The sequence below is a fragment of the Ailuropoda melanoleuca genome, chromosome 5 (assembly GCF_002007445.2).
Source record: "Ailuropoda melanoleuca isolate Jingjing chromosome 5, ASM200744v2, whole genome shotgun sequence".
Classification (NCBI taxonomy): Eukaryota; Metazoa; Chordata; class Mammalia; order Carnivora; family Ursidae; genus Ailuropoda; species Ailuropoda melanoleuca.
Genome location: NC_048222.1, coordinates 3,641,868 through 3,654,571, shown reverse-complemented (window position 1 = coordinate 3,654,571; position 12,704 = coordinate 3,641,868). Strand labels below are relative to the sequence as shown.

The 12,704-nt window shown below is 39.1% G+C and overlaps 1 protein-coding gene across 2 annotated transcripts in view; it reads right to left on the bottom strand.

Moving 5' to 3' along the window:
- Positions 1-6,792: 6,792 nt before the first annotated feature.
- Positions 6,793-12,704, bottom strand: part of DCDC2 (doublecortin domain containing 2) — a 142,718-nt gene continuing 136,806 nt past the window's right edge. For both annotated transcript variants that reach the window (XM_034660256.1, XM_002923759.4), the window contains one exon: positions 6,793-11,884. In XM_034660256.1, the coding sequence (XP_034516147.1) occupies positions 11,780-11,884 (105 nt within the window). In that variant the 3' untranslated portion in view covers positions 6,793-11,779. The remainder of the gene's footprint in view (positions 11,885-12,704) is intronic.

Sequence of the window (12,704 nt, the reverse complement as noted above, 5' to 3'; positions counted from 1 at the left end):
TATTAAGCAACATCCTTATTAGTGGCCCATCTATCTTGCCTTTAGGAACACCATATTCTATTGACCATCCTTGTGGATCCTGCAAGGCACGGTCCTGTGGACGCCAATCCAATACTGCTGTCCACACCAGTAATTACTCCAACTTTGCTTTGGTTAAGTGCTGTTCTGGAATCCTGTCATCTTTACTGTTGCTACAAAGCCCAGTTCTGCAACAGCATCTCCTATCATCCATTCCAGCCTACAAAATACAGCTACTGCCAGGCTTCTAAAACATGCTGGTCCTCACCAGCACATTCATTGCCTTCATAAGTGGTATAACTTCCAAGCTCTCCTGACACCTTCCTGTCTTACACAGGAGACTTATTCTAGCATGCTCACATCAAGGTTTTTTTTTTTTTTTTTTTTTTGGTCTCTTCCTTCATAGCCTGACCTGACTGCCTGACACCTATACTTCATTTAATTGGAACCAGTGCTTTTTCCAATCTTCTAAGGGCTCTCCCAGTAGCATATTAGAACTATGTCCCAGGGCCTGTGCTGGGGAATTCAATCTTGTGTCACCAGAGCATGCCTCCAAGTTGGCAAGCTCTCCATCCAGCCGTATATTCTTCCCTCCTTGATCCAACGTCCCCAGCCTCCACTGCAGCCATGCTACCCCGGTTCTTGCAAGATGGTAAGCACAATCTAGTAAATGGTCTGCCCTCGAATGAGACCTCTGCATAGTACTCAAGCAAAGGGGGGCTCTAATTCAGATCCAGAGGGTTCAGGAGAAACCAGAGTAGGTTTAAGGTTCTCAACTGCATCTGCCCACACGGTCCCACGCCCAGTCTTGGGTTCCCAGTCCTTCCCCATTTAAGGACCTGGCATTGCCACAGGGACTTGCCTTCCATTCAGCCTTCTTTGAGTTCTTCTTCTCTCATTACATCCTGGGTTTGGTCTTCAGCTCTATCTGCCTCTGAACATACGAGGAAAGAATTCTTTTAAATGCTGCCAATGAGGCTCTTGGAATTTCACATTCTGCTTTAATTGCTGACTAACAGACCTGAACCTGTCATTTTCTTTCTTCAGTGTTTAAGGAGCACTTAGCAAGAGCAACCTAATTCCAGCCATCCTCCTTAGCGTAACCACTTCCCCCACGTACTTCTCAAATCCCAGAGACATAGCACCAGCGAGTGCACCACCTTCCACCTACAAGTCCTCCAACTTTACCACAGATGACACGGTACACCAGAGACTATCAAAACTCCACCTACCACCAGGAATGGGATGCCCATTGCTGTCTGGCTCGTGAGTTCTCCACCTCCAAAATTCCACCTGAAAAATCTATTTCCCAAGCTCATGCTATTCTGTTCCCCCCGTCTTAGGTTGTATCATCTAGATGCATAACCTGAGATGAGGATTCTTGTATGATTGTTGGAGGGAGGGAGGAGATGAAGAGGGAGAGAAACAGGAGAGGGCAGAGGGGAAAGTAAAGCAAGAAGGTGGCCCCACTGAAGAGTAACCTGATCCCACAGGGAGGTCTGGAGCACAAACTGCATCACTGAGTTGGTGTCCTCTTGAGATGGGGGGCTCACATTATTTCCTCCCGTGTCAGTTGGTCATTGGTTGCAAGCCGTCACTGTGAGACTGAAGCTTCCTGGGCAAGGCAGCTTCTGCTTGACTTCTTCACAGGAAGTCAACACTCCCAGCATTCAGTGGGTTGGTGCACTGGCCAAGTAAAATGGGATTTAGATGGGGCGCCAACAGCATTCCCTGCCCACACCCACTGACCCATGAGTCAGTGAAGAAAATAGAGAACCTTATAAAAACTATTTAGAGTCAAATGACACTAAAAAATAACTTCTATTGGAACACACGGTTATAGGTAATATGGCACATATTGGTAAATGGAGAGCCTCAAAAGCGCACATGAGAAATGAATCAAGCCAAAATATGATTAGCAAGGCATTTGACCTATGGAGTTATGGAAAACACACAGAAAACAGGGAAGGAAATATGAGTGGTAAGAATTGAGAGCAATAATGAAACGGAAAAAGAGTATAGAGGATCAGAAAATTGGGAATTTTTTTAAATTAATAAAAACAAATATCCAGTGATACTGAACACAAAAGAAAAAGGAGATATAAACAATCCTAGAAATGAAAAAAAAAAGAGAACATGACAACATTTAGACAAGAGTTTTAAAAGAACACTATAAATAGGTTTGGCAAACAACCTTGAAAACATGAAGGAAACAATTTTCTAGCTAAATATAAACTACCAATTTGATTCAATAAACAGAAAATCTATTAGACATGTAACCATTAAAGAAATTAATTTAAAAAAATCGACTTCAAACACATACACACACAACACCAGGCGCGGGCAGTTTTCAAGCCCTCAAGAAAGAGATGACCCACCCCTGAAAAATGTTTAGTGAACCAAAAAAGCGGGAAAGCGTTCCTCCTTATTTTAGGAAGGAATTATAACTTTGAGAGTAAAACCAGAAAAAGGTCATATGAGACTCAATTGAAAGAGCTCAATTCCATTTACAAGCACAGCTATCCAATTCCTAAGTATTAGCAAATCAGGTCCATCAACATATAAAGATGCATGTACCTATTACCAGTTACTGTTTGTCCTCAGAAGGTAGTAACAGTTAAACATTAGGGGGAAAAAATTAATGTAATTCACAACATTAAAAAAAATTGATGGGAAAAAATAATGAAAATCTTAATAGATGCCGAGTTTTATAAAAATCATGCGTGAGTTTTATAAAAAAACTCACCCTTTCGGAGTTTGCAAATAAAACAACCTCTTAGGAAACTACAAGCAAAAGAGAAATTTAACTTGATAAAAGGTACCTACCAAAAATATAAACAAACATTACATTTAATGTTAAATACCAGAAGCATTCCCTTAATATCAGGGGAAGACAAAAATATCCACTATTGCCACTTCCATTCAAGATATGCTGGGGACACTAGCTAGTTCAATAAGAATTAGGGGGAAAAAAAAAGATTTCAAGGATTGAAAGGAACAGAAAAAAAAAAAAACAAGTGTTAGTTTTGCAGACAGCATTACAGTCTACATTTAAAATCCCACAGAAACTTATAAACTGCTTTTAATAAAGGAGTTCAGCAAGGTGCTAAATACAAAATCAATTTACGGAAAACAGTGACATCCCTCGATATCATGAATATGTTACTGGAAAACCTAATCTTAAAAAATTATTCAATTCACAATAGCCACTAAATTATAAGCTCTCTGGGAATAAATATATTAAAAGATGTTCAAGACCTTTACAATATGCAAATTTTTGGATTTTTTAAAAAAGCCCTGGATAAATGAAAGTTTCAAATTTATAGCTATCTCAATATTATAAAGATGCAGTTTTAATCAAAATCTCAACAGAGCTTTTCACAGATCCTGACAAGTTTAGCCTATAAATGTCTACAGAACAGTGAAGAGCCAAGATAGTTTTGAATGGCGTAGGGGGTTCATGCAACCAAACACCCCTTCTTATTATAAAGCTACAGTATTTAAAAGTGAAGATTCAGCATAAGGAGCCCAACAAAACAGAGGGGCCAATCTATGGACAGACCCTCCTCTATAGGCCATTTGTCACGAACATACTTCCTTCATCTATGAACACAAGAACTGAATACACGATCAGGAGGAGGGCTGGGTACCTCCAAGACTTGGGTCATTCCTGTCCCATGAGATCACATCTTTAAAAAAATAAATGAAAGATGGGTAGTAAGGAAGGCACATATTGCATGGTGCCCTGGGTGTTATACACAACTAATGAATCATCGAACTTTACATCAAAAACCAGGGATGTACTGTATGGTGACTAACATAATATTATAAAAAATATATTATTATATAAAAAATTAAAAAATAAATGAGAGAGAGAGATCATACCTAAAAGTTTCAGGGAAGGGAAGGCATCAAGCATTGAGTCATATCACATGCATTTTTAATTAGCGCATTGTCATGACCATTTTTGCACGCTTCCTTTTTTGATTTTTTTTCTTTTTTTAATCAGAGAGGAACCCTGCCTGGCAATACCTTAGATGAGACATGTTTTCCATTGCATCTCACTCTTGTCAACCATCTTGGATATAAAAGAAATGCATAGTCACCACATAGGTGGAGAAGCAGCGTCCAGACTCTGTGTGGGGAGCTCGACCCTGGGCAGGGCCTCCTTGGATCCACGTCTCCGCTGAGGCAGCCTCTCATACTCTTCCAAGGAAGGGGGCTCATTACCAACAGCCTGGAAAAACAAATGTGGATAATACAGGATACAAAATTAATGTTATCTTGAGTATAAAGAGAATTTGTTGAAAATATACGTTCTAAACTAGTATTTTCTCCTTGTATAGTCACTGACCAAATAAATAAACCCTATTACATAATTCAGGACCCAGCAAGAAGCGATCTGTGTTCGTCTGCTCGACTGCCATTACAAGACATCACAGACGGGGTGGCTTCAACAACAGACATTTATTTTCTCACCGCTCTGGAGGTGGAAGTCCAAAACCAAGGTGCTGGTGGGTTTGGTTTCTGGAGAGACAGAGAGTTGGCTTTTAGAGGATGCCTTCTGTGTCCTCACACGGACTTTGCTGTGTGTGCGCAAGCAGGGAGCAGAAACTCGCTATCTCTTCTCTTTCTGTAATAACACCAGTGTCTTGTAGGTTTAGGCCCCACCCTTATGACTCCCTATAACCATAAATGGCTCCATGAGGACCCTGTAGGGTCGGAGATTTCCACATACACATTTGGGGTGGGGAGGATCAAAATTCAGCCCATAATAAGATTCTCCTCCAATCTTGACCCAAGAATGTCCCTAAAACACATGGAAACTTGGTATAGTTCCCACTACGAATCGATGGGGGAAAAGACAGCATGTTCAATAAACGGTGCTAATGGGATGTAAAGTACAGCATAGGGAATACGGTCAATAATACTGTTACAACTTTGTACAACAACAGAGGGTAACTACACTTACTGTGGTGGGCATGTCGTAATGTATACAAATGTCGAATCAGTATGTTGTACAGCTGAAACTAATACAACACTGAATGTTAACTATCCTGGAATTAAAATTAAAACTTAAAAAAAAAAAAAAAGAAGAAGAAATACATTGGTTCTGGTTCCCAGACTGGCTGGCTACTCACAGGAGCAATAGAAAAAAAATTTTTTTAAATAAATGCATTTTCAAGAAAATGGAACATTTGGGTTTGAGGCAGCTATGGGGTATCCAACTGCGAGTTGTATGCCCAGGTCTGGAGCACCCATGCAGAAGACACCTGGACTGGAGACCCAGATTTGGGAGTCATGAGTAGAGGTGGCCGTTAAGATCATGACTGCATGTGAGTTTGCTCAGGGAAAACACAAAAATTCAAAGAGAAGGAAGACCAATAAATTAACAGCCAGAGAAGGGGGAGAACCATGGTAATCCTCATGCTTCTCTGTATCCACAAAGGAAAAATACAGTGGAAACCAAGGGCATTGTCTCGAGTTTTAAATTTCATGAGCTTTTTTTTTTGTTTTTTTGGTTTTTTTTTTAGATTTTATTTATTTATTTGACAGAAAGAGACAGCCAGAGAGAAAGGGAACACAAGCAGGGGGAGTGGGAGAGGAAGAAGCAGGCTCCCAGCGGAGGAGCCTGATGCGGGGCTCGATCCCAGCATGCTGGGATCACACCCTGGGCTGAAGGCAGACACTTAACAGCTGAGCCACCCAGGCACCCCATTTTTTTTTGCATTTTAAAATCATTTTTGTTACTATAAAACCCGTAACAAATGGAAAGGGACATGCAGGACATCTCTCCACCATTTGTCTCTTTAATGGAAGATTGAGTTTGTGAGGGCATTTGAGACATCTGTACAAACATTTAATAGATTAAGGTCCCGTTAGGGGGGAGAAAAACACTTGGAAACCTGCAAAAATGCTGTATGTTTATTTTCATAAATGAGAATTTTATAAGCAGTGCATGGCTAGTCACTTTACAATACCTTGTAGAAGTGACGGTCATTGCTGGTCGTGGGAAGTGTGTAAGGGGATTTGACTTGGCAATCCAGATGCCTTCTTTGTTGGTGAGGTTTCCTTTCTCACTCTCATGGAATAACAAAGATATTTGGGTCAACTGCTCAAAAAGGTATTCTCCTCAGTGCGGTGCCCCAACCCACACATTTTGTTATTATGTATCAAGAGGGCAAAATACTTGTGCTTAATGACCTTTGTTTCTCAAACGTGCAGGGAAAACACAAAATGACTTTAATTCAGAATGAAGGCAGTGATTTGCCCACAAACTGGAACAGAGTTCTAGCTAACCTCTTTGACAAATTTTAAGTTTAAAAAACAATTGTAAGTTTATTCCCATAGCTACTACTACACAAAATATGTGTAATTTGGGCAATTTGCTCTGTTTTTTAAGATATCTTTACTTATCACATAACAAAAACTTGGACCTGTGTTTCCCTAATGCCGTTTCACAAAAGAAAAGGCAATTTTTAATACACTTGAAAATTTCATTAACTAAACAACATGTATATGAAGATGTAAAAAAAATTTTCTTTACATAATGATGTTTAATATCCATGCCAAATAGAAACAGAAATATTGTTTGGTGTGTTGAATTTCCATATGGTTTAAATCAAAAAGTTTCTACTGTGAAAAACGTCATGCAGAGAATTGATAAATGAAATATCAGCCACACAACGTCATAAACAAACAATAAAACAGCCGGACACATTTCAGTTAAGTAAAACAAAGATCTATTTACTCAAAAGATACAGTAAACTTCCATATATACTTCACATAAACTTCCAGAGTGAGCACTGATACAGAAATTAAAAAAAAAAACTAATGCTCATAATTTGATCAAAGCACAAATAATTTTCCTTACAAAGAGAAGTTCTAAACATAAATCACATAAAAATGATACGTGCAACTTAACCTTTACTTACACCGCCAATAATAATCACCCATTATCATTGTACATAGTAAGGATTTAAGGCATGAAAGGCAGCAGCAAAGGGAAAACCAGGGCGAGTTTTCTCCAAACTTCTTCTGGACTGTGGTCATTCTCTCTTCCTACTTGCCAGACATTTGTGGCAAAAACTCAGTCACTCAATTAGACTGTGTGGTTTAAGCTGATCAACTACAGAGGAACTACAGAGAATTCGTTTGGTCGCATTCGTAGATGGAAGCTAAGTCTCTTGTGGGCTTAAGTCAACAGAGCTCCATTACTTACCTGATTTTATACATGCTTTACAGTTATACGGACATTTTAAAATCCTTTCCTAATTCCCCATACTTTACAGGATGCCACGCCTCTTCCCAAGCGAGATTTCCTTCTTTATCAACATGTGGGGATACACTCTCACGCTCTCTCTGAGTCACTTCAGAGTTCACAGTAGGAAACATGCAAATTGTATGTAGTAAGAACAAAAATCAGACCCATTTCCACACTGGGATAATTGCTGGAAAGCAAGAATCTTAGAGTATTTACAAGACTGATATTTAATAACAAAGAACTGCATGTGCTTGTCACCTTAGAAAAACAGACTGACCTTAAAAAAAAGAAAAAGAAAAAAAGGAAAAAGAAAACAAGAAAGTTTTGCCACTCCGGGATATGACAGTCACTCAAGGACACTCAAAGCTTCTGTGCTGAACTAGAACATTACAGACAAAGTGGTAGAATTATAAGTCAGTCTTGTATCCTATTTGTAGAGAACCTGGCTGCTTGGTACCAAAGACAGTCCTCCACGCATTCCTATAAATCATGCTCGCATATTCACTAACAGCGGTAAGCTTTTGACAGAGCCTCTGTTGGTGTGAAGTATTCAGCATCTAAAGTATATGGTAGGGTGGGGGAATGGGATAGACCGGTGATGGGTAGTGAGGAGGGCACGTATTGCATGGTGCACTGGGTGTTGTATGCAAATAATGAAGCATCGAACTTTACATCAGAAACTGGGGATGTACTGTATGGTGACTAGCATAATATAATAAAAAATCATTAAAAAATAAAAATACAAATAAAGTATATGGTAGTTAAGGCTGGTAACAAAGAACTAAGAGACTGTACTCTGTCGTTAGGTCAGGAAAGCAAGATGATCTGTCATCTATCTATCTATCTACCTGCAATCACCCCTTCATAGAACAAATTCTTCATTAAAATTCTGGTAGCTTTCTTACTTTGAAAATTTTAAATCTCTTAAAGCCTTCAGGAAACAAGTTTTAAAGCACCATGACACAGATCATTTCTTAGCGTTTCCTCTCCATGTGTTTTTTTTACACATTGCTTCTCTCAAAAGAGCCTCGTTCTATTAATAACGCTGTGCCTGAGGAGGCCCGTTCAATATTTTAAAGTGTGTGAGTGCATCTGTAAAAGGATTTGATATGTATGCGTGAACATCTATGTATTCTCTTTCTGTTCAGACTGGCAACAGTTCAGATGGGATGCTTTCTCTTTAGTCATTTACTCTGCTTTTGAAAAACTTCACATCGCTACTTATTCAGCAAAAATTGAAAGGACGGAGCTAATTCTTTAGAATGGTCAGCTGATAACATAAAGAAGTCTTCCCGACGTCCTATGGCCACAGTTCTGAATACACAGACGTTTTCTAGGTGAATGAACTTTATCCCTTGTGTGTAAGATAGGTCGTTTAGCGAAATTTTCCAGGAGGTTGGTTTATGAGCTATACGCTGGAAAAGTTAGCATGAGTAAGTTCACGTTAGTATGGCTTCACAACTGTGAGCCCGCAGAGGTTATCTAACGGACTCTGAGACACATATAAATGGGATGGTTCTGTCTTTACGGACCACAGTAGAACTAACACTCTCAGAATAAAACAGGAGGCATGAGAGTATCATGCTTTCCCTGTTGAGTCTGGCATTCGAATAGTCCCCAAAACACATACGGGGAAAAGCAATGTCTTAATAAGTGGAAAGTCATTCTCTGGCTATAGAGAAAAACAATGAGTAAAGAGTTACCAAATGGCCATAATATCACGTTCTGTAACTAGAAATCCATGGACGTTCAGTAGGTATTGAACAGAAGCTACTGAGCGAGATGATGTCCTTAGCATGAAAATGATGCTAGCTAAAATCTGTATTTTGCTCTCCACATCTCTAACATTCCAATTCAACTCAGAAACCAGTTATTTAGGAATGTCTTAAAACCCAATTAAGCTTGAGAAATGAGCTCCATAAAACTACAGCAAGGGGGTCTGTACCCGCAGCCTCACACAGAACTGACATGGCCAAGCTTCCCACTGGCTAGCACATTAGAGCTAGGTGAGTTTGTCACAGTGTCCTCTCTCCTGCAAACAATACCTGCAGCCTGACCGAGATCTCCTCTGCTCACTCACGTAAATGCTCTCCAGATCTGCCCGTGAGTCCAGCTGAACTCGGGCAGCTAGCCCGCCACGGAGACCATGACTCCACGGAGAACACGTCCACACGTGCGAGGTGAATCAGCTTTCTTTCTTCGTGTCGATGTCATCTTCAAAATGGTGTTCACACTTCCCGTTCTCTGTGAACGATGTCTTCCATGGTTGGATGGCATATTTCATTCTTTTTTTTTTTTTTTTTAGTAGTAGTAGTAGTATATGTTTACCAAGTGTTTTAAGGTGATGAGTTGCTGTTCATCTCCTCAAGATGGGTCACAATTACATCTTGTCAACAGGTGGTAAAATGTGCACGTCCAAGAGAAGAATTATATCTTGATTTTTCCATTTTTTGTTACAGTTCCTGTGGCCTGTCGTCTTCTTGAAGTATTTGTACATTTTGCTGTTCATATAAAACAACATTGGTCTTCACTGAGATGACTCTGAAAAAGGCCCTGAAAACCTAAGCTTTATAGTAAAATGAGGAACAGAAGAAAAAAAAATACATGATATTTCTTATAAAGAAGGAAAAAAGAGAAACTCATTAAAGGAAGAAAAGTGAAAGAATCACCTTGATAATTAGTTATAATTTCTTGCATTTAATTCCTGATTTCTATAAACTATTTAATATCATTAACCCCAGGCCCAGTAATGACACCAGAATTTAACATCAAAACACCAGCTAGTCGATCTCCCTAGCAACACAAGACTGTTGCTTGTAGTGTATAGTGCTTCATATTATCCCCTTTGAAAAAATAAGCCTACCTGTAATAACACAATCTAGATTTTATACCAGAAATGTAGAACCCCCATTTATGATTTATCCTCCCAGATCAATATACCCTTATATCACCATCTCCCTCCAATACTCTGTTACATTATATGCTTCCTGTTTGTAGAAAATATTAAAATAGCTGCTAGGAAAAAAATGCATTCATTTTCTGTAGTATTAAGTGTTCGATCTAACTACCTTTATTCCAAATGGTTGGTTATGAAATCTGGAGGGGAAAAAAATCTTTTAACCTTATGATTAATAATGAATTCCATGAAAGCATTAGAAGTGTCCTTTCAAATTTATAACATCTATGTAATTAACAAAAATATTCTTTAATATGAGAAAAATACATTATTTCTATATTTAAGGAATATCTGTGTCATCTCTTAAAAATTCAGAAAACTAATACAATTCTGTTTTCCCCCATATATACCTAACAAGGCCATTGTGAGTTCATTTAATTAGCCCACAAAATTATAAGAAGAAGCTGGTTTCATCATGACAATTTAAACATTTTTCAACAATTTCTATCAGAGGGCTTCTAGTTAAATAGGAAGGAATCTGCTTGAAAGTCTAAATATAACCGGCCATTAAAATAAACATTTGCTGATATCCCCAAGAGCAAAAATATGACAAGGCTAATTCTAATAGAAATAAGGCAAAAAGCAAGTCAAATGGAGCAGTAACAAAACTTCATAGAGCCTCCTTTTTTGCTATTATGCAGTCTTGTTTTTTTGTTATTTTGTAAAAAAAAAATTGGCAAGAATTCTATCTTTAGAGTAGCCAATCCTGAGTTTTCTAACACAGTAATGTGATGGAGAAGAGATGGGTATCATTGGTGAAGGTAGACTAGATCCATGAAAATCCTAGGGTATCAGAACTTGCAAACCAGCCAGCCAGGCTCAGTGACTGCAGCGGGGTGTTCCACTGTAAAATTCCTTCCTGAGGGTGTCCTTAAAGCCATACGGATTAAAACCGGAAGCACTTGAGGGAGGGGTGCCAAGATTAATCACTAACACACTGAATGGAGACTTCCTCCTTCCAAAATGTGCTCTTTTTAATACATGGAAGATGGATTTGGGATACGGAGGAAGAAAGGAAGGAAGGTCAACAAGTCACGGAAACATTTCAATCTATTGCCATCTCCGAAACTAAATTACAATTTGTTTATCCAAGAGTTTATTGCTTTAAAAAAAATAGTACATGCTTTCCTATTATCATCTCTTTAAAATTCTATGCCTTCCTAGGTAAGAGCTTTAGAATAAGCTCCCATCTAATAACCTCACTTCTAAATTTGTAGACAAGTATACAATAGGTGTGGTCCTATCCTTTTTCATCGCTTACCAAGGCAAGTGGCCAATTGTCTGGGCAACTGCCCCTCTATTCCTCTTACTTAGTTTTTCTAAATGACTTTTACCAATGCATCCCATGAAAAGAAGCCGCTCTCCTTTAGCAGCTATTCAAAATTATCTAGTCTCTCTATTAAGCCTCTAATCTTAGAATTCCATAGGTAGTATTCAACCATATTGTCACATTATGTTCAGCAGTAACTATACCCTTATTATTCAAGTATTATAACCCTCCATTTTCCTGATAACGAATGCACTCTCTTTTTAAAAATTATCTATGCTACAACAGCATAGTCCTTGTTCTGTTCGTTGTTCTCATTTTCTTGCGGACTTGTGATTTTTACTTCTGGTCTTGGTGGTCTTTGAGGGTCTGAGTCAGCCTGGAAGAAAAGAGAGCAAAACAAAGATATTTAGCTCTTTAGTCCCAAAGATCATAAAATTCACAAGGCAAAAAATGACTCCGTATTTCAGGTAATCATATAAATATTCAACTAAAAGTAGCTCTTTGGGGGGCGCCTGGGTGGCAGAGCGGTTAAGCGTCTGCCTTCGGCTCAGGGCATGATCCCGGCGTTATGAGATCGAGCCCCACGTCAGGCTCCTCTGCTATGAGCCTGCTTCTTCCTCTCCCACTCCCCCTGCTTGTGTTCCCTCTCTCGCTGGCTGTCTCTATCTCTGTCTTATAAATAAATAAAAAATCTTAAAAAAAAAAAAAAGTAGCTCTTTGGGTCCCCTTTGTGTTTTAGTTGATCATTCCCAGTGGACGTGCCATCCTCAACACCTCACTTGCAAAAAAGCCCTACCTGGGACCATAAGAGCACAGACTCATTGCTTGTGAGGCAGGCTTCATTTTTTCTCAATTTTTTTTCTTTTTTTAAAGATTTTATTTATTTGTCAGAGAGAGAGAGAGAGAGAGAGAAAGGAGAGAGAGCACAAACAGGGGAAGTGGCAGGCAGAGGGAGAAGCAGGCTCCTTGCTGAGGAGGGAGCCCGATGCGGGACTCAATCCTAGGACCCTGGGATCATGACCTGAGCCGAAGGCAGACACTTCACCGACTGAGCCACCCAGGTGCCCCCCAATTTTTCTTCTTGATTTCACTTCAAGTTTTTCTTTTCAGCAGCATATTTACACTTTTCATTTCAGCATTTTGAGAGAAAAAAGTACAGCAATTCTACCCTCATGTCACATTAACTGAGCCCCATA